The sequence below is a fragment of the Nipponia nippon genome, unplaced genomic scaffold, assembly GCF_047370975.1.
Source record: "Nipponia nippon isolate SJK-2023a ecotype South Korea unplaced genomic scaffold, ASM4737097v1 scaffold_4, whole genome shotgun sequence".
NCBI lineage: Eukaryota > Metazoa > Chordata > Aves > Pelecaniformes > Threskiornithidae > Nipponia > Nipponia nippon.
This window is the reverse complement of record NW_028262358.1, coordinates 40,157,614-40,182,191: the sequence shown is the minus strand read 5'-3', so window position 1 is coordinate 40,182,191 and position 24,578 is coordinate 40,157,614. Positions and strand designations below refer to the sequence as shown.

The window sequence follows — 24,578 nt, the reverse complement described above, 5'->3', positions numbered from 1 at the left end:
AGTAGAAACAAAGTCAAAGTTGATATACTTTTGGACAGTAAAGTTTTCTTTAAATAGGCATCATCTTTCTGTTTTCACTAACTGGTCTAATTTTCTGTTTTGTCAGTTATTTTTTTACATAAATTCTACAGTGTTACTTGTTTTAAGAACTAAAGAATCAGTGTAATTCCTTCTTCTCTAACTTTCTAGGGTTGTTTTCTGATTGGGAACCATAGGATATCAGAAAGTGACCTGTTTGTTGAATTTATAGCCAATAACTTGTAGTCATCTTCCTGTAAACATTATTAGAACTGGACCCTTAGCTTTAGATGACAGACTTATGGCAACTTTTTCATACAGTTGTAGTTTGTTTTCTTCAATTTATGTTGCTGAACACTTCTACCAGCTGGAGTTATTTTCCATGTCTTTCAGGCAATTCTGTTGTTTTGGATGGTTGATTCCTTTGCTAAGTTCTCCACTAGCTCCCAGAGTATTTTCTGTCGCATTTCCCAGTTCATGAATGAGGTAGCTTTGGTGCTTTCTTTTAAAGGAGTGCTCTTTATAGACAGTCTTGGGCAGTGTCTGAAAAAACATCTTTTGTTTAGGCAATGCAAACACGGTTCAATGCCTTCTCTGTTTTTTTTTCTGTTTCTCCTTCAGTGGCAAATTGTTCTCTCAATGTTTTTTGGTGTCCCCCCAAGCTGATTAGTGCTTTGGAAATACAACTACATCTTCCATGTTGTATTTTACTTCAGAGTAAAATACCTGACTCTAGCTTTTATCTTTCTTTTTTTTTTTTTTTTGACAAGTTGAATGGATCTCTAATGTGCCTCCAATGTAAAAAAAGTTGTTCAGCAGTAGCACTGACATTCCCATATAAAAAACCTGCCAGTTGTATTTATACAAAGATACTTCTCTGGAAAAAGGATACCTATACTATTTTTTCAGGGAGTAATACTTAGATTTTCTAGTTACAGTGAGTACAGAAAATAACCACAGTTATCAATGCTTCTTTCAGGACAGAAGAGTATCTTTATTCAGCAGAATATATAGAGTATATGGCATGTGCTTTTTGAACATTGATTAATGTTTCAGTCAGGGCCCTATTGGTTTTGTCCAAAGCATTATGTTTAACTGAACTTAATCTAGCCCAAAGTTGCATTCACGTTTAGATGAATTGAGGGCTAGGAATGTCTTTGTACCTAGAATGGTATGGTCTTGATCCCAGGTTAGGATCGCTGGTTGCTTCTGTCTCTGAAATAATAAGCAGTAACGTCTTTCTATTAGGTGTTTGGTCAACTATGTCATTGCTAAGGCATTAGGTAAGTTATCTGTTTGTCCCTTGTGGGAAGTACTGCCTGTGATTTATACATGATAGTTGACAACTTGACAGCGTTTTTGTGGAGCAATTGCATCTTTTTTTTTTTGATGTGTCGGGTTTGATCCATCAGGTTTTATTGCTAGCTTGCCATTTTTCATAATCACCTCAGATCCTTTAAACACGAAAACCAAAGAGCTTTATAGTAAATAAAATTTATTTTTTGAAGTTTTAATCCAGATAAGTCCCATTTCATTTATATCCTCAGCTCTTCCTATAGGAAATAACACATCGGTGAAGTTTTATCATACAACAGAAATATGTGTTCGGTTTTTATTTGTAGACTCTTGTTCAGATGTAGAAAAGAAAAATGCTGATTGAATTTTAGGTATACAAATCACAGTACTGCAGGCGAGCAGTTTTCTGCAGTATGTTTGTACTGAGGCCCTGTTTCTATAAAATGTACTGTTATAGGAATAGCCTAAGTGAAAAGTTAGGTTGAATGTGTGAGCACTTAAAAATTAATGACTTCTAAATTAATCACAAAATTAGCATGTTGTCTTTAAGCAAAGGTTCTTTGGTGTCCAAAAGTTTGCATCCACAGAGGTTCTTTCTGCTTCTTTCATATTTAAAAAGAATATTTTTACGTTGGCAGAAACAACAAATGTAATCTTTCCACTCGGCAATGTGTCTTTTATCCTAATGCCCAAAATTACGTCCCTTATTTAGGAAAAAAATGTTATAATGTACTTATTCCCTTTTACACGTCTGGTTCAACTCTTACTGAAGTAAATGTTAGCTGTTCGGTGTCTAGTGAATGTAAAGACAGACCATCGGAAACTCCTAACTCCCAGTGTCCCAGTGGTGAGTGTTTTGCTTATGGCAGCAACTTTTGTAATTTGGAAATTGGCAAGCTTTTAAGAAACTTTGGCAAATATGTGATGAAGCTTTAAAAAATGTGGTGACATTATTCCAGAGGAAGGGAAGTGTAGTCAAGAAAAGTAGACATCAGTGTGCCATTGATAATGATTTTAATGTGTTTCACTATTACTGCCCAGTATATTTATGGGAAAAGAGGACATAGTGTAAGATCATCTATGTCGTCTTCGAGGGTAAAGTAGTAGCTTGGAGTTCAGAAGCTGTAATATTATGAAGAGAGAGAAGTTCTGGGAAAAACTGTATATGGGTCTGTCTGGTTTTGATTTGTTTTGGTTTGTTGTTCTTCACTGGCTATGGAGCAAATATTGATACTCTGGTGTTCTCTGACAGAGGTCTACAGTGAATGGGGAAATGAAGGAGTTTTATTGCTCTCAGATGACACACCACTTAGTAACTTAACTGACATTGAACATTTCTTGGCAACAACTAGTTGCAACATAGTTTGCTAAATATTTAAGCCATTGTATCAGTGAGATACTTCTACCATTTCTCAATTAACTCTCCCACCCTCATAGCATTCTGGAACGCTCAAAAATGGATGAATAGCTCAAGTATGCCAATAGAGAAATATTTGACCTAAACCCCTCTTTTTTGAGTCATTGCCTTGTGAATTGTATTTGGGTTTATTATAATAAATTATGACTATCTGAAATGTTCTTTTTATGTCTTATTTTACATTAACTTCATTAAAGGATGGAGTACCCAAAAATCAAAAGCGATGAAGTGAGTCATAAGATCACTGGGCTTTAAAAATAAGTGCTGAGAGAAGATTAATTGGTCAGAAATGGGTCAGGTTTTTATTAAAAACTAGCATTGCTAAAAAGTGAGTGATGGCTGTCATACTGGACTGCGAACCATGTTCTTAAATATAGTGCTTTTTTGAGGGGGATATTTATATTTTATAAGGTATTGGTAAGTTACAACCAAGCAGAGAAAAAGACTGAAAAGCACTGTGAAAACCATTACGGTGGGGAAAAAAAATCAATTTCTCAACTTCAGTCAAGATGATGTGGACTTGAAAAAGATAGATAAAGTGAAGGCAGGAATACATATCTAGCTTTTGTTCTCTGACTTGAACTGCTATTCACCTTTCCATTTGGAAGACAGGAGCTATTAACATTTGTAACCAGCAGCATATATTGTACTCTGAGGCATGTCTTCTGAATTCTACCTAGCAAATGCTTAACTGTGATTATTTTTTTTTAAGCTTTTTTTGCCTGTGAGAAAAAAAATATTTTCAGTTAGTTATTTATGCATCATATCAATTTACAGATGACAAATAAATGAAGAGCATGTGTGCCGGAAAACTTGCCGTTTTTCTAGTTGTAGCAGTTGCTCCAATAAAAAATGTTACCATATAAGCTTTGTCTCAGAAGAGTGAAATTCCTGTTCTGTGGGCATTTATACCTAAATGTTTCATATGCAGTAGTCCTAGGGGAGAATAACCCTCTGTCGTGGTTTAACCCCAGCCATCAACTAAGCACCACACAGCTGCTCGCTCACTCCCCCCACCCCAGTGGGATGGGGGAGAGAATTGGAAGGGGGAAAGTCAGAAAACTCGTGGGTTGAGAGAACAGTTTAATAATTGAAGTAAAATGAAATAGAATAGTAGTAGTAGTAATAATATAATAATATACAAAGCAAGTGATACACTATAAATTGCTCACCACCCGCCGACTGATGCCCAGCCCGTTCCTGAGCAGCGATTGCTGCCCCCCAGCCAACTCCCCCCAGTTTATATGCTGGGCATGATGTCATATGGTATGGCATAGCCCTTTGGCCAGTCTGGGTCAGCTGTCCTGGCTGTGCCCCCTCCCAGCTTCTTGTGCACCAGGCAGAGCATGGAAAGCTGAAAAGTCCTTGACTGGTGTAAGCACTACTTAGCAACAACCAAGACATCAGGGTGTTATCAACAGTATTCTCATCCTAAATCCAAAACACAGCACTATACCAGCTACTAGGAAGAAAAAATCAACTCTATCCCAGCTGAAACCAGGACACCTTCGACAGAATTCAGTGCTAAATGCAGAAAATAGCTTATATAGATTTTATGTTTCTGAAAGTCAAGTAAGGTTTTGAGAGTGTGGCATTTTGTTTTAAATTATAAATAACTGTTAACTATTAATGAAACTTTTCTGTTTCAGGGTAGTTTTGACTGGTAGTCAAAATGACCATGGTATTACTTCAGAGAAACGTAAAAGAAACATGTCTTCATGTATTCCTGACAAAGTGGCTGTCAGTCATGATGGAGTACTGTCTCACTGAGCATGTATGCTCTGTGACTGATGTATGGGTCACTTTCTTGGTTCATGTGGTATTACAGTAGAACCTAGAGGTCCTGCTTTGTTGAACATTGCATAAAGCTGTACTACTTAGGTTACTACTCTGTCTTTTCTAGTTAATATATACATTTCTTAAAGGGAAGAGAAATGAAATACTCATCTCCCTTTGTACATAGGCAGTTGAAAGAAAGGAGTAATAAGCGAGTTGCCTGAGGTCCTACGGTGTGTGCTAGAAGTATCATTATCTAAACCAAGCCCATATTTTCTGAGTCCTAATCCAGTTGTCGTCTCTCAGTTGCAAATCTCTCAAGTTTCTTTTCTGGCACACTGGAAATGTTCAGCTACATCAGAGTGATATGGCATTTATGATTGGAAAGTTTTTGATTTTTATGAAGTCAGCAGAATCAAATAAAAAATTTTAAAAAAGGAATATAAGAAAAAATGTATTGAAAATGAGAAAAGACTATTACTGTATCACCCTCCAGTAAGTCACTTAGTTCTTGAAAGGGTTCATAAAAATATTTTTATTTATTTGAGAATAGTTTTTTGTTGGTGTTTTTTTTTTTTTTTCAGAATGATGAGTGTTATTATTTAGTTTTCACACTTGTTCAGAAGTCAGTCTGTTGTGTTGGCTCGGTTTGCCGAGTTTTTACTTTATTTACTCAGATATTTTTTTAGTTGTGCTATACATTGCTGTGTCATGTGTGGAAAGCATCATTAGAATTCAAAGATATTGTTCTTGGTACCCAGTCCTGCACATTGTATGAAATATCGCATGAGCTTTAGATTCATTGAAAAGTATCAAAGCTGCATATGCTAGGAAATATTTTAGGGTCAAGTATATTATTACTTGTGCTGCTGCAGAGTCCTAATGCATTGACAGGCTAAGATGTTATTTATGGCTGCTTCTTTGAAAATGTAGTCAATATTTCTTCTGCCAGTTGTGACATACAGTAGTTGTTTTGGCTGTTTGCATTAGGTAATCGCTTCCAGTGGCTGAGTTTAGATCAAGTAGTCAAGTTACACAGATGCTGAATGCTTTTAGTTCTCCCTTTTTTTTTTTTCTTCCCCAAATTTAAAATATCAGTCAGTAAATACTTTCTTTTATGTTTTTTATTGTAGCTAATGATGTGATTTTTTTTTTTTTTCAGAGTGTGCTAGTGAAAGCATCCATCAACTGAAATATGCCTTGGAGGAAGGACAGTTTGCAAAAGGTGAGGGTGAAGTTGGATTTGACCAGTCCTCTGTGGACAAGGACAGTGATGATGTGAACAGGGGCAATGATGACAGTGGGAATGCAGCCTGGCAGGAACTGCAGCACAGTCACGCAGGTAAGATTACTCTGAAAGCAAATAGTTTAAAAATGGTTAGAAATTATATTAATTTCAATGAAAAAAGTAAATATTTTTTGTTATAATGTTTTTTATCTCTTCCTAGTTAATCAACTTAAAAGTTTATTGCAACGTCAAGAAAGAATGGAAAGTGAAGTCTCTCCGTCAAGGACGAAGACGTCGTTCTGTGTATGTTTCTTCTTGTTTCTTTTGTGTTGTTTGAATGAACAGCATGCGTGATGAGATCAATTTTCTAGTATCCAGGAAGAAGAAGAAGCACCAAATCATTTTTATATTCTGAAATATAGGAGATTCCTGACGCTATGGCCAGAACTTGGTATGCTTATGACCATAGTGGAAGAAAAAGAAATCTATAATACAGGATTTAGACTTTTCTCCTCTTTTGTTGACCATGCGGTGTGGGTCACAGTCCACATTGCTTTCAGCTTTCTCATTTTCTTTCCACTAAAAGTTCATCCCCTTTGTTTTGGTAACAGTTGGGATCGACCACATGGACAAATTTGTGTGAACACAGCCTCTGTTTTCCTTTGACTGTACTTTAAGGATTTTCGAAGGCCTTCTTATGCTGTAACTATGCTTTTTCTTTAGAGGATTAGAGATGTTCATGTACAGGTTTTGTAGCTCTCTGCCAAAATGGAGTGGTCTCTGTCGAAGTTAGTTTACACCCTTACATGGGCTTCTCAGATTTAGCCTTCCTGCAGCAGAACTGCACCAAAGTACGTGCAATGGACAGTTCAGTTACAGAGCAACTGCTAGATACAAGTATCACTATAGGAAAATAACTCAAAGGCAGTGTTCCAGTTTTATCTTTTGATGGCCTCCACTGGCTACTTTTGGTTTATACTAAGCAAGACAAGCAGCTCTTTGCTGTCAAAGTTGAGGTAGCAGCAGAACAATTGAAAGCCTGTATTGCTGCTGTGTTGCTTTCAACCTGTGTAATGAGTCTAGCTCTACTGTTCTGACATTTAGAAATTTTATTTAAAGTTCAACTTTTCTGAGTGTTCTACAATCCACAAGTTTTGTCTGGTTGTCCTGCCAGGCAGTTTTGCCTCATAATGGTGCAGGATAGAATTAGTGTTTTGTAGCTCAAGGGAATGGTGCATCATTGGTTGATCTTGACATGACATGAATCAGTATCAATTTGTATTCAGCCTTTGGAGGGGAGGGAAAGCATCTTTTAATCCATCTTTGTCAAAGTTTTCTACTTATATTGGGAAATTTTAGTAGAGCGGAAAATTTCAGAAAATGGGTTACTTTTTCTAAGAGATGTGATAGTGCTTTCAGGGAGTGGATTAAAGGAAGGAGGAATAAACAGAGAAAAGATGAGAATTTACTGTACTGGTAGGTCACTGTCCCATTTCTTCCTCATCAGATTCCCCAAAGGAAAGCAAACTGAGATTATGAGTAACCTTAACCTTTTGCTTTGCATTATACTGAAATACCTGATGACCACCGGATAGTAGATGACTGCATGTGTCTATAGCTAAATATAATATTTCACAGAAAGTACACTGTTTAGTAAACTTTACAACATTTCATATGTATAAATAACATTGTCTTAACAAAATTCCCTTCTCTTGCCCATTGATAAAAGTTGCAATAGGCATCAAGTGGGTATGTCTTTTCTTTGATTACACCCAGATGCTTGGGCCAAGATTGTCATTTTGCTCTACCTCATCACCTGAGGTCAAGGCCCAGCAAGATTGCTTCATACGGCAACTGCAGTTCTACAACCCAGGTCTTGGCTAACCTGACTGCACCCAGCCTGGGTTCCTGACACTCTTGTTATAGCTGGAGTTCCTGTGCCTGATTCCTGTTGTTTCTTGCCAGTTTACAGAGCAGCAGATTTAAGACTGCCAGCAGGAGAGCATCTAATTCTGGGGTTTAGAGGTTTGAAATTTGAGGCATTCTGGAAAAGTACAAAGTGGGCCAAATTACTTGGGATGCTGGCAAAACTATTTGTCACCATGTAGAATGCTGGCCTCTAAAGCTGCCAAGCATTTATATTTTATAAGCCCTTGTGTTTGTATGGTAAACTTTTCAATATTAAGAATGCAAATGTGAACAGCATTTCTGAGACTCAGGCATAAATGGTAATTTGTACTGATCAGATGTGTCTTTCAGTTCTGATTTTAATATTTGGCCTACTTTAAATATATGCTTCCCCCGACCTCTGTTCTTTCACCCTGTAACACATGCTATATTATAAGAATATTAATGAAAAATTCCCAAATTAATTTATAATTAATTGATAACACCTGTGTAGTAAAAAGGTAAAGAGAAGTGAATCACAAATAATCTACCATGCATTTGTCACATGAAAGGGCAGGTAGAGGCTTCTAAATAAAGAAAAATAGCCTAGTGACCGTGCTGTGAGTTAATAAGTTGTGCTAAGAAGTCCTCTGTTCTTTTTCTGTTGAGAAAATATACTACGTATTATTTTCCTTTTAGTGAAACCATTCTTTAGCACACTTGTATACATTACATCGATGTTTCTCAAGTTTCTCAGGGTAAACATTAGCACCATTTTTCAGTGAAAAATAATTTGAATAGAAATGGAGTTTTTCATATTTTTGAACACTGCTGTGGTGTAATCTTTTCAGGGAGGTAGCTGGAGGTCTCAGCTGCAAGGCGCCTATTACATTTTCAGAAAAGAGGGAGGGATGAATAGGAGCCAGAGGAACACAAAGATGAGTTACAGATATTATTGACACTGTATTATATGTACTTTAACAAGTGTGATGCATTTTTTTTTTTTTAAACTTAAGACAGTAGTTGAGATTAACAGACTTTAAAGCAAGGTGAATTCTGAGTCAATAGAACACGGAATTTAAGTGCAGTGAGCCAGGTGGAATACATTCAAATTCAGGTCCCTTCTCTAAATGTTTTTCTAGATGGTTCTGGAAAACCCTCCATTTGTCTCTGCAGTCATAGTTCCAGATTTCTCAAGAGTCCCCCCCTTTAACACAGCCAATACTTACATTGGGTATAATTTGACAGGAAGGCTTTTGTTGCTAGAAACCTGCCCCTCACCCTGGTTAGTGAATTTTATTTTTATCTTTAAAGGTTGGACAGGGAATCTTAATACCTTTTTGGCAGAACCTGTAGATAAGATAACTGGTAGATGTGATAGCTAGCCATCAGTAGCTTGGTTTGGGTTTGGGGTTTTTTTGAATGGTGAATGTTTCAGAAATATTTCAAAACAAAAATGTAGATTTCTGAATCTTTTAGGAGATTCGGGAGTTCAACTGTTCAGTTAGTTCCTGAAAATGAGTTCTACAATCTTTAAGACTCAGTATATTTGAGAAGCATATCATGGAATATTTTTGCACATAAAGGTGTGTTTAGTGACCCGAGATCACAGAATTGTATCAGTTTCAAAACTAACTGGGGATTGGCATAAAGATATTTGTTTTCATCCAGAATAGTGAACTAACGCTAGAAATGTACCTGATGTTCCTCTGAGAGGACCCCATTAACAGCTCTATATGAATTTTGTATCCTTACTGGAAAAGAATGCAAGGAAGGAAGATTTACCCTATTAAAAATGCATGTAAAACTGTTCAGTAAATTGGTGAAAAACGCAGACATCTTTTGTATAAGAGGATATATATTCTACTTAAAACATGTCCCAGTTTGACTGTCTCAATTTTAGTTATTTAAAACAAAAACAAACAAACCAAAACATTGTGGCTTGCATTGATATACTTTCTTTTAGCTCCAGGAAATAAGATAGTTCATATGGGTCAACTGGCATTAGACTGTACTTAGTTCTTTCAGTGGATTAAATTTGCAATAGTGGAATCTTAAACTAAGGTAGTAAAACAATATTGAAATACATAAAGAGGACAAGCGAGGATCTGATAGTAGCTGATTTTTTTTAAATTTGAAAGTAGAGACTTCATTAAATATTTTTGTGATTATTCAAAGGCAGTTTCATTGCAGACTAATGTATTTATACTTAATACTGTTACTCCATTAAAATTATTTTAAAGTATGTTATACTTCATTAGAACTAAATAAATTATTGTACTATAAAAATATTTGTTATATCAACTCTAAGTCCTTTTTATTAGACTGACAAGTACTGTTAGTTGCTAATAGGATCAAAGAGAGGCTGTAGTTTTCAGGAAACTATTTCATTTATGATTTTAAGGACATTTTGATAGTATTTATTTACATTCTTAATCTGTACTGTATTCTTAGGAGTAAATGCTGTAAAGTTATAGCGGTTGTGTTTTTCACATTTTGTAAAAAGTGTAATCCCCGTTTAAATCTTGCTGAGCAAGGCAGAGATGTAATTGTTTATCTCGAGTGGGCAAGGATACCCTTCATTGCCTTCTTTAACTAGTTATTTGTGAGGCTACAAAAACTTTACTTATTTATAGGGTCATCAGAAACGTTTTTTAGAATTGTCTTTTAAAATACCAATAATCGAGTTCTTTTATAAACTTGATATCTATTACGCATTTTCCTGTGTCTCTATGGAGGTATGGAGCTGTACATTTTGACAGAAGTGACATACGTACTCTTTGTATTGAAGATTTTAAGTTCTTACTGTTTCTCCCTTCCTCATGATCTAGTACTTGGTGACTTTTTGTTAAGTGTACATAGTATTCTGTGCGCCAGCAACATCTTATTGCAATAAATGAAAAACTGTAAAATAACACTTACTATTCTTTACTTCCTTCAGAAACCCCCAGAAGCTGCAACTGGAGACTTACCAGCCCTTTCTGATCTCGTTCCTATAATCAATGATCAGTCACAGTACATTAACCATTTAGAAGCAGAAGTGAAGTTTTGCAAGGTATTAGACAACATATTTTACCTACTAAAATCCTGGTCCCGTAAATATGAAGAACTGCTTTAGAAACAGCTTACGGTTAGCCTTGAGCTTGATTGTTGTAATGACCAAAACCGAGCCAAACGCAGCTCAGTAGATACTGAGTGTTACCATGCATCTTGGTGCCTGTGTAGTGTTCGAGGGTCTTCAAAGACATTTTTACTTCATATCACAAGTACAAATAAGCACCTTTTTTTAAGAAGTATTTTTGTAGCTTGAATTTCCCTATAATGAAATTTGTCTTTTGAGTATTTTATTCTCTCTAAAAGGGCTAAAATAGTTGAGAATGTTAATCTAGACTTTTGGTCTCAAGATGTATTTAAATGTTGATAGCCATCTCAAGGAGCCTTTTACATGCAGTTTCTGTATCCTATAGGAGGAATTGTCTGGGATGAAAGATCGAGTGCAAATAGTTGTACTTGAAAATGAGGAACTCCATCAGAAACTGAAATTTTTAACTGCGGAATATTTGAGAGAACAAACTCTTCTAGATGCCTCAGTAAGTTTTTATTTTTCTGTTCTTGTTTTAATCAGTGTTCAGGGACCTGATTCTTTTTAAGGAAGGCTATGTAAATGGTTATGTGCAAGCTGAATTTTAGTAAAGATTTAATGAGAGTTTGTAAACATGGATTTCTGTGGATAACTTCATTATCATAGGTTGCCTACCTAAATAACTTGTTTATTGGTTCTTATATGCTACTGTAGTGAAAATTATAAGATTCAATACTTATATAATTAATATTTGTTTAAAAAAACAGTCTATGTACTTATAATTGAAGCATTAATATTTTTATTTTAGGCAAATACTCAGAGCTCCTGGCCTGTAGGTGGTAATGACTGTAGCATGCATCAGCCTGTCACCTCATCACCAGCACATAACAAAAATCAGGCTTTTGTTAGAGCAGCTGTTGGAGAAATAGAAAAATGGCATGCAGAACTGGTTGGTATTAACTTTCTTTACAGTCTTACCTTTGCAAAACCTTTTGGTGCTGCAGTTCTGATGATTAATTTTGTAACAGACATACAGGAGGAGTTTTGGTTGACTGAACCTTATTCTGAGGTCAAATTTTATTCTCTTAAACTTCATCTTCTCATTATACTGTAATTAATATTATTATCCAGTTAGACATGATGGCAGGCTGTATCTGCAGATGTTGACTTCCCAGAGATAAGTCTTGGTTTAAGAACATCCTGTCAGTGATGGCTCCATGTGCTTTGGAGATTCTTAGCAGTAACACAACACACAAGCAGGTGGGAACTAGCTGGTGTAATTTAGGGAGCCCTCCAGGCAAGCTCTTTTGCAATGAGTCTTTCTGCTCCTGGAGCAGTGCAGGCTTAATAAGGTACAAAAGTTGCTTTGTGCAGTTTGTTTTCCCTGAGCTGAATTATACATTCTGTGATTTTTAGAGATACAGAGGAGCCGTAGTGATTCAGAGATAATGCTGTCTCTATCCTGTATTTTTAGTTTGGGAAAATATCCTTAATTTTTGGAAAAACGTGATTAACTGAAAGTTTTGATGTTTTTTATCCATGTGCATATGTATCCTGTGGAATTTAAAGGGTACTTTAATTCTTCGAGATAATTATATATTAATTAATAATTATTTATTAATTAAATAATTATAATTAATTATAATTAATAATAATAAATTATAATTGTTGTTTATAATTAGAATTATGTATTAATTTTCCCAGTAAAATGTATTTTTTTTGTTTTGGTGCTTCCTCTAGAGCTGAAAACCTCTTCAGTGATCCCTAATGCCTGCAGTTTTTTGAAAGCTAGTTTTTACAGTAATTGCACTTTTTCTTTATCTGCCATATTTAAAGCAAGAGAATCATATTGATTGTGACTTCTTTCTAAACGTCATAGTGAGCTAAATTTCTGGCGTTTTATCTAGCTTGTTATCCCCATTGTATTTAACATTGGTGTGGTTGTTTTATATACCTAGTTCTTCACCAGGTAATGAGTAACTCACTGTATTATAAATAAATAGCTTGTCTCCTTGAAGTTCTTCAGAATTCTTCTTTTATTTCGGCTGACTTGTCGGAGAGTAAGAGCAAACTTGAGACAAGTTCATCAGTTTATGTAAATCATTGTAGAGGGCTGCAATTGGAGCTGAAGCAATTTACTGTGTGAGGATCTGGCAAGATGTAGAGAAATAAGAAAGTGGAATGGTTGTTCATTTTGTATTCTTTCATAAGTGTGAAGTACTTAGATTTCTCTGACACTAGTGTTTCAACAAGTTTATATCTTCAAGGGAAAAGAATGAATGTGACTAATGTCTAGATTGATTTGTAAAGACAATATTATGAAGAAAGCAAGAGACACTTCTTTTCTCCCATCTTTTCTAAAGGAGAAACTAAAACTTCTTTATCAAGAAAAAGTCAATATCCTTGATGCTGAAATACAGTCTCTAAGGTAAAGTGAAATGTTGTTTTTTTTTTCTTAAAATTATTATGAAATTATCACTTCATAAGAACACGAGCCACTCTTAATTTGAATTTAACTAAGAGAATGTCTGAATGTCGTGTTTTCTGATAGTGTCCCTGAAAGCTGGTTTTACATGAAGTTTTCTCAAGTATAAATGTAGCAAAATTGAATGGACTGCTATTATATAGCAACATTAGCAATATATGGATTTTATAAATTCAATTGAATTATTGTATTTATAGAAATTACAACTTGATATAGAATGTCTTTATCCTTTTTCCCCTTCTTCTTTATAGAAACATCATGTCTGTTAAGGTAGACCAATCAAAGAAAAAAAGAGAAGTTAAAATTTTACCTTGTGTGAGCTCTGCCATAATTAGTTTTCTTCTACTAATATTTTATATCGCAAGTTTTAGAGATCTTAAGCATCGAACTAGTTTAGGCCACATAATGATTTTGGAGCAGGAAAACATGGTTTTGAAGCATGCAGGCAGTGTTTCCAGTCATGTAACCTGCATATCTTTAAACACAAAAATATTTGAAAATGGGTCCTCATATACTCCTCAAAATTTTAAAGGTTTGAATAGGTAGCAAACTATGGAAAAACAGAGGCAGAGGCAACTGCTTTACAGTTTAGTATTCTGGAGTAAACTTCCCCCTCTACACCTGCATTCATGATCCTCTTGCTGAATCTGTTTAATTATGTTTTTCCCTAAATAAACTGTGTTTTCATATATCTGAAATTTCTAGACTTTCGTGTGTGTATAAAAAGAGTTACTGGTAGGGAGTCAAGTTTAAATATCCCATCTGTAGTGGTGAAGTCTTAAACATGCAAAGCCAGTTGTGCTAGTGAAAGTAAAGGAGGATCTTGAATTTCAGCTACGTAATAAATTCCTCCCCCCCTGCCTTTGGCTTGAAGTGTTACATATACTCAGAAAAAAAATATTGGAGGCTAAAATAGTCTGTACATTTCCACAAGTACATTATTCAGCCTCTTGATTTCTCCTAAGGGACATGATCTTTCAAAATGTAAGCTCTGCAAAGCACTTGAGCATTTGCTAAATTTTAATTAAAGTGAGAAATTATATCACTTTTAGTGGGACTATCCTTGTTTTTAACTTTAAGCATGAATTTATGTAGGACTTGCTGATTTCAGTCCAAGATTTCCCAACAATAGGTCTGTTGTACCATGACTGTCTAAGGATATATGCAGAGCAAATTCTGTTCAGGTTATAGTGGATTATATTGAATAGACCAACTACTAAAATTGGAAAAAGTGCACAGAAGATTTCCCAGATGGAAATAAGCATGCATGCAGTGTATGTATCATGCGCACAGTAAATCCAATGCAACCAGAATGTGTCAGACTTACTATGTGTATGCTGCCCAGATGGCCTGCATAACAAACCAAAAGCTTTGGATTCATTGCACAATTTGTCAAATTGATCTATATGTGCACCGTGTGCGTTTGTCTGGAACTTCCTGATGTCAGCATTCCTACTGCTTGCGCTCTCCCCGGCCTGACAGATGCTCAGAAATTCTGGAGAAAATTCTTTAGAGCACCTGGTAAAAATTTCGGAAACGAGTAAAAATCTTACCCTGTTCTTCTGGAGATGTGGTTGACCTCAAATTCATGTGTATCACTGGATCAGAGCAAATGGGCTGAATACATCTGGATTTTGTCTAGGGAGCTTAGGGGACTTTTACTTTACATTGTAACTTTACGGTTAATTTGAGAGTAGAGAAGAAATGTGAAGTTCATGATATTATTAGCAAGAACAACAGAAAAAATGTTAGATAGGGTATTGAAATATTTATACAGCTGATAGTGTTTCTTGCTAATGAATCCTTTACTCTGTTCGGACAACATGTAAGCCTACAAGCTTTACCTAATAATTTTCTGTGTAACTTCACTACTTTAGTACTGATACTTCTAGTATCAGAAATTAAAATAATTTTGTTTTGTCTATTAATAATTTTGATTGGCAATTCAACTATTATTTCTCTGTTAAAGTCTTCCTTCGGCTGCTGAAATGTGTAAAATAATGTTCATTACAGGGATTCTTACAGTGCTTTTTAGATTGCATCTGTAATAATATATTGCATATAAATATAACTTGTAGAAATGTTTGATTGCTCAAATAATATTTTTTATTTCTTCTTTCTAGAAAAGACCTTTCAGAATCTCAGAAGACATGCAAAGATTTGGAAGGAAGGCTAAAACACCAGAAGTCACTCGTTTCAGCCACAAATTCTAGTTGGGTTGGTGGTCTGTGTCTGAAATGTGCACAACACGAGGCAGTTCTTGCACAGACTCATTCAAATGTCCACATGCAGACCATCGAGAGGGTAACAAAGTAGGTTTGGGGGGGGTATTTACTTTCTCATTGAAAGTACAGTTGCTTACATTAAACCATGTAAGTCTCAATGTGTAGGATTGCATTCATAGAGAGGTGTGCACTTACAGAAAAATGGACTCCCAAGTTGAAGTTATAATGCTAAAATCAATGACAGAATATGAGTGTAGGTCCCAGCCGCTTTGAAATCCATGGTAGTTTTGCTACTTATTTCAACTGGGAAAGAATGTTAGACATTATCTTGTAATTATGATAGTTTGGGCTGTCCAGATAATCACTGTTGATAGTCTGTTTCCCACACTTTCTGTACAAACAAACCCTTCACTCTGTCAGAACAAGTATTATGGAAGTCCATATATTTTGATTGATTATTTCCTGCAAAAGTTCCTTTTCTTTCTGTAGTTGGAAGTTTTTCTGGGTCCACTTTATTCTCCTTACGTTTGGGGAACTTTTAGGATACATCAGCAGTGTAATCCTCCCCCCTCCCCCCCTTGAATTTGCTTAGTCGGTCAGGTGTTTGGGATAGGATGCAATGCTCCTCCCTAACTACAATAAGTCAGTGAAAAAAGTTCCTTTGGATAAAAATAAATGATATTATTTGCTGCAGCCCTTTTTAAATTCTAGCTTTTATTTAAATGATTTTAAAAAACAGCTATACAGGCATAATATATATGATTCAGAAATCCTAACATCATTAAGATGTGTTTTTCTTGAGAAGTTCTGCTAGGCAACCATCTTCAAAAATCTCTCCCTTTCTACTTGCTAGTAATAATGATAGGATACTGCAGCCTTCTCAAAGTTTGTTAAACAGACATCTGTTTATTGTCAGATATCTGAAGCTCCTCCGGATTTCTGAAGTTTTAGAATTAGCCTGCCGGATGTGAGGTAGTGGGTCAATTAGAAGCAAGAAGACTGAAGGGACATAGTTCATATAGTCTGTCAGATGGATATTATCTCTGCTCACTAGATGGCTGTTGCCAGAATTTATGTATTTTTCTATTGCCAAGTCCAATAATTTTCTGGGAAAGCTCTCTGTTGCTGAAAAGTCGTATTTCAAAATCTACTTTCATAAGAAAAGTAATTGTCACAGACACTGGAAAACATGAACAAACTATAAGTCTACATTCTTGTCATCTTGTATTATAGTGCAGTTTGAAATAAAAGATTTGAGCTGACCTATTTATCTTTCTTAAACCATTATTTCGGTTTGAGATTTAACGAAATCTGAAAGCTACATCTTCCTGTGATGCAACTTACTAAAACAAAATATATTTCAGTAAGGATTTTTAAAGCAACTTTGTCCAAATCTTATTGAAATTAAATTTCAAAATATGACTGTTAGTTCTCTGGCAAATACAAGTGTATTACCATTCCACACAACATGAAGAAAAAAAAGAAAAAAACCAAACCCAAACACAACAGTTTTCAGCCAGAATCTCTAGTTGTACCTAAAACACAGACAGTTATACTCTTAATTTAAAAGCTTTCAACATATCAAAATAACGAAAAGGTGAAGTTGAGTATTACAGTTTTACTGACCGTGCTTCACTGTTTGGTATAGGTCTCAGTTTCTTCATTAACAAAAGTTCAGAGGGGATGCAGAATCCAGAAGTCTTGTTGTTTAGTTTAGTTCCAGTTTGCTGCAAAGGGCTATTGATTTTCATTTGATATACTTAGTGATACGAATTACTTGTTGAACCTAACTCTTCCTTTTATTTTTTTTCTCCCTGTGTTACATTTAATGATAGTGTAATTTCATATTGCTTCAAGCTGTTTTTTCAGAAACTCGCCTTTTTTTTTTTTTTTTTTTTTGGCATGGATCCCCATTGTGTAATGTCAACAGAATGTTGCTTAGCTTCAATATATTTATGACTTGAGCTCTGCTGTCATTACTGGCAGTTTCACTAATGGTCCATCCTTCTGAAGTGAAGGACTGGTCAGCAAGCAAATGATATTTTTAATATTTGCCAAGCTAGCAGTATGCTGTCTTTCATTCTTAGCATATGCTGGTTTTAGTCTTGCTTCACTTACCATCCTTATGTCTTTTATCTGTTAACATTTTATATTTTGTATACCTTTTGGTTTTTTTCTCTTGAGAAAAGATAATAGAAGAAATATCTGAGGTTTCTTTATATGCAGAGAAAGAGATGACTTGATGGATGCGCTTGTTTCACTGAGACGAAACATGAAAGAGATTCAACAAAGAGAATCTAATGCTTGTGAGCAAGTTAAACAAGCTGTGCAAATGACAGAAGAGGCCAATATAGAAAAAACAAAGGTAAATTCATAAATGACAGCTTTTCAGTATTCAGATCTACTGCAAATGTTAATTAGTTTTCATGCTAATGAGAGAATACACGTGTAAGACCTTTATCACATGTTAATGTGATGTAGTAGGTTTAGAAGGATTGTACTGTGTGACTGTTTCTTAGCAGTAACATGAACTCAATATTTGAGTTCTTAAATTCTCATCAAGGCTGTAGGGTGTGTTGCATTCTTAGACCATCATTTAAAATCTGATGTAGTTTCACAGCTAGGTGATAGAAATAGAATGGTAGAATTTTCAAAGGCATTCAAGACATGTAGGAGGATAATTGTCATGTCACATTTCTGAGCTACTCTGGAAAGAATACTTAAAATGGTTACAAACAACTCTTTTGCCTCAGATGAGTGCAGTGCAAGAACTGATAAGCTAACAGAACTCTTTGAAGATGAGAAGTCCTGTCTCATGCTACCTACAGGAAGCTTTTGGTGCTATGTACATAATAATGATGATAAAACCAGTTTTGATCTAATGCTTGTGTTAGCCCTAGTTACTGTCTACAATCAACTGTTATTGACCTAAATTATTTCCTTGATATTTAGTGACATCTACTGTATTATTAGTGAACTACTATGGAATTGAGAGAGGGGTGGTTTGTTTTTTTTCTAAATGAAATGCTGTTGGTTTTAGTAGTGGACAAGATTGATATAATTGTTCTATCAATTAAATTGGTATTATTCATCCAATGCTGTAAGAGAGTGTGTGTGTGTGTGTGCAGGGTTTTTAACTATGAACAGTGGGGAAAAAAATAACGAGTTGGAAATCCTATGTACTTGTTAAATTTAACTTGAGATTATCAGAGCTCCTTGTTTTTTATTGAACAAAGAGAGGAAGAATCCTGCTGAGCCCGCTGTTTGCCTGTCACATCCTGTCCCTGAGGGATTAAATTTTTAAATTGCTTACTTGTTTACTTTTTTTGGGGTGGGTTCTACAGTTGTCTGATAGAAATGTTATTCACTTACTGCTATTTAAAACTGCACAAAATACTTTTCCTTCTCTATGCAATAAAGTGATCTGATCTTTTTTCATTTGATGTTGGAAATCTTTGTTTTAATATTTAAAAAGAAAATCCTTACAAAGTCTTATTCAGTGTAGCTCATATTAGAAATGTGGCCTAAAAATAAAACTTAGTAAGATGACTTAGTAGAACCTTTAATAAAATGGTTCTTTGTACCTATACTACTGCCACATAAAGAAAGCAGCTCTGTAGGGTCTCTCCTGGCTGCTTTCTTCACTGCAGCAAGGAAATGTGAAGTGCTATACGTTTGCATACAAGACTGAATAGTAGTCTGTTTTTCTATGCTCAAAAACTGTTGTAATATGAAGGAACAGCAAGAAGTCTTTTACTTACGCTGCATTCATTTAGCATTTTTACATGTACTGGTATTTCTCTTGGTAAGTACAGACCATCTTTTATTTTCCCAGTCCTATAGTACTCTTAAGGTGAAGTGCTGTTTTTCTTTGTAATTACCATGGAATCCAATAGAACAGTCCACGTAAGAGAAGTGAGGAGTTAGCATTTGCAAGCCCAATGTGTTATAATTGCAACTTCATCACCCTGTTGACAGAAAGTCTAAGCTCAGGTGCTTATCGTTTAAAACCACCTTCTTTCTTGTCTTTCAGTTGTCTCTGTAGTTTGTGTCCTCTTGCCTATTACATAGAGCAAGGAGGAGATCTGGTAAGGTTAAACTTCCATAGTAGAAGCAAATCCAGGAATTCCAACATAAATTTCATAGAAGTATAATTGTTTGAAGTGCTTGTTATGTAGTCAAAACAGTGGAGCTAACAAAATACACATTTCTTCTTGCAACTTCTTTCTTACAGAGTGGCATTGGTTTACATGTCTACCAAAGTACACGAGTCTGATGCAGACAATTGTTTGCTGATGCTGATGATAAAATCCTGCAGAAAAGGATTCAAGGCAACAACAGAGGAATTCCCTCACCAAGATAGACTTGTGATAGGAAGAGACCCTGAGGAGGGTCCTGCAGAATTGACATAAACTAGTGGAGACTATTAGAGCATGCTCTAAAAATTATGATTTAATCTGCTTCTCTCATGAATAGCCCAACACCAAGGAAATGGCATATAGGGGATTGGCTTTGAGTAAAAGAAAAATTAATTTGATTTGCTTTTAATGGAGTAGTGTATTTCTGATTTAAACTGACATAACACTCAACTCCTATCCCTTTGGCAGGGGTACATCAGCATAAATTGATAGATTTCCCCCCCACCCCACCCCCCCAGGTTTTTTAGAAGAGAGTGTCTACTGTGCTTCTTGCATATGAACTTATGTTTCTTCTCTTTTGATAGAAAACACATCTATAACGTGTTTTAGCAGTTCAAATTAAGCAGGATATTTATGAGTTTTCAGTAGAATTAATCTTTATTTCACTTCAGGGGAAGAACAAGTGGAAGTGCATACATTATTTGTTTGTTTATTTTTCCGTCAGCTATGCAGGTAGGCAGTAACCACAGTGTTTGTAAGGAGTCAAATATTGGAGGCTGATTCCAGTGATGTACATTCAGGAATTTTAAATGCAAGGCAAATAATCATCTTAGTTTTAGAAGAACAGCTACTTATTTGGAAAATATACTATGAAAAATGCTTCCATCTTTGCCATGACTTCTAAAAGCAATTAGATTTTACAGTAGGGTGTGCATATACATACAAACATATACGTCTGTTTTCAATTTGTTAGTCCTATTCTAGATGTTAACACAGTAAAGTATGTATGAACTTCACAATAACTATATACAAAAAAAAAAAGACATCCTTTCTAATAGCAAATTGGTTTCTCTGAAGGCATTAGATAAATACCATGTTTGTTTAAAATTTTAGGTTTCTTCCACTTAAAAAAATATTTTTTTTCTAGGCTCTAGTCCAGTGTGAGCAGCTGAAAAGTGAGATGGAACGGCAGAAGAATCGTCTTGAAAGTGAGTTAGCTGCCCAGCTAAATAAAAGGACTGATGAAAAAGAAGCACTGCGGGAGGAAATGAAGAAGGAAAGAGAGGACTTGGCAGCAATGGTATGAGTTTGGTTTTTTCTATTTGTGTATTGCAATGAGCATATAGTCCTCTTTAAACTTTCTGTTTGCTTGTCTTTCATTTTGTTTCAGTTTTGGATTTGAGAGCTCAGTAAATCACTTCCACCATTGCTTTAAAGCAGTGGTACGTGACTTAAAGTGATGCTTTGAGTCTGAATAACTGAGTTTTATGCTATGTTACTAAATACGTACTGAGTTGTTGATGTTAGGCACTTTATTTTTGTTTGCATAATATTTTCTAATGTGCTTTCTCAAAGTAGGAGAGGGTTAAGCAATATGCGATGCAAGGTTTGTACCTAGCTTCTTATAAAGATTATTATTTAGGTTGCCAAGTCAAGCATTTGGAAGTTAGCACATGTCAAAATTAAGATTCTTTGCTACTTTGAGCTTACATATATATATAAAAATAATGTTACGGTGTCACATATATATTAACGTTACAGTATCGTAATTGCACTCTAATATGGTATTTTTCAGAGTGGTCTTATCATATGCTTAATGTGCCCACCTGCAGGAATGTGTTGGAATCTCTTTTCCCGCTTTTGCTGATGTTTATAAACTCTTTGAGACATAATCTGTCTTATCATTTATCCTGTGACCATTACAACAGAGCCCTGATAACCTTGTTTTACACTTCTAGATGCTAGTGTAATTTGAGTATAAAACACAAGGTGTTTCTGCCCAATGGAATCTACACAGGAAGCCTCATGCTAACAGCAATAAACCTGTGAGACATGACAGAGGAGGCACTTCTAGGGTGATCGGAGAAAGAAATGGGAAGAAGAGTAGAGAGAGACATGCTTCATGAATTAGTGATTTTCAAGCTTGTTTGATTTGCAGCCTCTTCAGCTTTTTTCTGGTGGAGGTTTGGCAACAACACAGTGAATTTCTTTTCTGATTGTAGGCTTTTTCCATGGTTTTGGGCTTCTTTTAGAAATAAGCCATATAGTTTATAAAATCTGGAGGGCACTAACTGAACAGGACAAGCTATTTAAGTGTTTAAAAAAGAGGAGGTTCTCTAGTAGTGTGGTTGCTTGTGCAGTGACTGGAAAGCTACTAGCATAGACAGGGAACCACAGTGATACGGTATTTCTGGTAGTATGAGATGATAGAATAATGTTCTGAAGCTGCTACAGGACATCAAAGCCTTTGATTCCCATTCCAGATATTAAAACAGGAATTAAGTACAGCGATAAGGATTAAGTGATATTTAAGACAAGTGAACTGTTGTAAGTGATCATCAGAAATCTGTTGCCAGGGCAAACTGAAATAAAAAAAGTTGACCTTGCACTGGAGACAATGAAACATTATCAAGCAACTCCGAATTTGAGTCTTTGCTATCTATTGGAAGTTATCCTTGTTATGCATTTAGTTGTTTGGTTACAGATTTGCTTTAGAGCAGAGTCTGCACTCTAAAGTGCAGCCTATTAGACAAGCATTTCATACCTTTTGTTAATAGAATAATGCACTCCTTAGTGTCATGACATCACTTGGTATTTCATCACCCACTGAGATGTGTTTTACTGGAACTGATTCCCACTTTGAGCAGTTGTAGTCCTTTTTTTAAATCCTACGTACACATTAAACAACATATAGTGACAGTATGATGATGTCGTGTTTGGTAATTAAAGATGTGGGATGACTCTAGAAGACTATGATTTACATCTACGTATGATTAACTACTTTTATGTTTCAGGAAAATGAAATGGTAGAAATGGTATACTGTGCATCAAGTCAACCTGCATATGAATATTTTATCACTTCCTTTATGAAGTGATTTGTTTGAAGGGGAGAATTGGCATGATGCATAAATCAGGTGGATGTATAATCAGTGAAAAATGGTTATGAATATATAATCCTCTACGTTTGGCTTTGAATTCCTGTAAGTTAACCTAGAACTGTCAGACACCATTATTTCCACTTATATTAGTAAGCTTCAGGGCTAAATAGCTGAAGGGTCACTGTCTCTGTTTTATTGTTACATTTTTTTAGCATTCAGCAAAATTTGATCTGAATTACATTAGCATTTTTAACATACTATTCCAATATGTGTTTTGTACAACATCACACTTTGACCTATAGCGCTGAAATGTTTTCTGAACTTGAAAATTAATTTAAGATCTGTGGTTGCAATACCAGTTTTCTTTACCTGGGGGAACATGATTTGGTTTAAATCAATCTACATAAGGATGGATAAGAAAGTGTTAAATAGTGGTCTTACAGCTGCAAGAATAATGCAACCGCAGCTTCTGACATTTTGTCCATACCAACAAGTCCTGGAGACTAGTCCGGTTGATGAAAAGTTTCAAATACACTGCTGTATGATAAATTAATTCAAAATAGCGAACCTGTTGTTAAAATCATTTAGCCATATTCTGCTGTATTTTGAATTTATATTTTTATTATATATTTTTACTGTATATATTTATTTTTTTTTATTATATTTTTAATGCTACGTATTTTGGCTACATAACTACAGTTGCTTTCAAGGAGAAAGTCCCACAAGATTTAGATCTGTGGTTGGTCAAATTGCATCATTACAGTGTTCTTGGGCTTTTTGCAGGTGACAGCCATGTCTGAGAATGTGGCCATGTTGGAGGCTCAGGTAGAGAGAATCACAAGGGAAAAGAACTCTCTAGTTAACCAGTTAGAAGAATCACAACATCAGCTTGCATCTCATGAAATGGACATGAATAAGGTAGGCACATTTATAAATGAGTATTGAGCTTGGTTTTCCTTATCATTGTGACAAAAAATGAGAAATTTTTTATTTCTGCATTTTCCTCTCGATTGGTAAAGAACGTGTGATAAATGTAAACTTCATCTGAAAATCCCAGAAACACAGTATTATGAATAAAAACATAACTTTTTCAGTCTGCCAAGTCACCTTGAGAGGCAAATCTAAGCTTTCTACCTTGCGGACTGTGCAAATCACTAAAACTGCAATTCAGTGTTTCATTTAAAGTTGCATTTGGTGTGCATGAGACACCACAGTATTCAACCCCGTCCTCTAATTGCTACCTCTGGGATATGCAGTGCTAACATAAAGGGAGTTGTATTAAATCACTGTTTTTCAAGTACTTTTCTGTAGAATTGGTATGCAGTGTACTGCTTTACTCATTACTGTTGACGGTATGCCTTTTACAAAGATATCTTCCAGTTAAGAATTATAGCTTAACATCTATCTATTTATGTGTATCACTTCTGGGTGCTTTATTTTGCATGTTTCTCAACCTATTAGAGCCTTAATGTGGGTCATAACATGAGAAAGAAAAAGCAATTGTCATCCAAAATTTATGCTGGGGGATAACACGCTATTAAAGTGATTATTTTTATTAGCTTAGTTTTATAGAATCATAAAATTCTTTGGGATGGAAGGGACCTTTAAAAGTCATCTAGTCCTGCAATTGGCAGGGACATCTTCAAGTAGATGAGGTTGCTCAGAACCCCATCCAGCCTGCACTCGAATGTTTCCAAGGATGGGGCATCTACCACCTCTCCGGGCAACCCGTTCCAGTGTTTCACCACCCTCATCGTGAAAAATTTTTTCTTGATTTTTTCATTATTCACTTGTTACAGAAAGAACTTGAACTTCATGAAGATGAGGGGATGCTAAATTTCTATAGAACAGACAATGTGAGAACTCAGATTTGTTACAGCCTCTTGAAATGTCTGTATACCTTACCAATAATCCCAGGGCCAGTCCT

The 24,578-nt window shown here is 35.4% G+C and overlaps 1 protein-coding gene across 10 annotated transcripts in view; it reads left to right on the top strand.

Moving 5' to 3' along the window:
* The window catches only part of SDCCAG8 (SHH signaling and ciliogenesis regulator SDCCAG8), a 116,240-nt gene that overhangs the window by 5,536 nt on the left and 86,126 nt on the right, over positions 1-24,578 (top strand). For all 10 annotated transcript variants that reach the window (XR_015708183.1, XR_015708182.1, XM_087774499.1 and 7 more), the window contains exons 2-11: positions 5,670-5,849; positions 5,956-6,038; positions 10,564-10,677; positions 11,090-11,212; positions 11,513-11,653; positions 13,068-13,132; positions 15,313-15,501; positions 17,641-17,779; positions 20,701-20,853; positions 23,435-23,569. Coding sequence is in view for 8 of the 10 variants with exons in the window: in XM_087774499.1 (XP_087630625.1) it covers positions 5,670-5,849; positions 5,956-6,038; positions 10,564-10,677; positions 11,090-11,212; positions 11,513-11,653; positions 13,068-13,132; positions 15,313-15,501; positions 17,641-17,779; positions 20,701-20,853; positions 23,435-23,569 (1,322 nt within the window). In the remaining 2 variants the exon portion in view is untranslated. The remainder of the gene's footprint in view (positions 1-5,669; positions 5,850-5,955; positions 6,039-10,563; positions 10,678-11,089; positions 11,213-11,512; positions 11,654-13,067; positions 13,133-15,312; positions 15,502-17,640; positions 17,780-20,700; positions 20,854-23,434; positions 23,570-24,578) is intronic.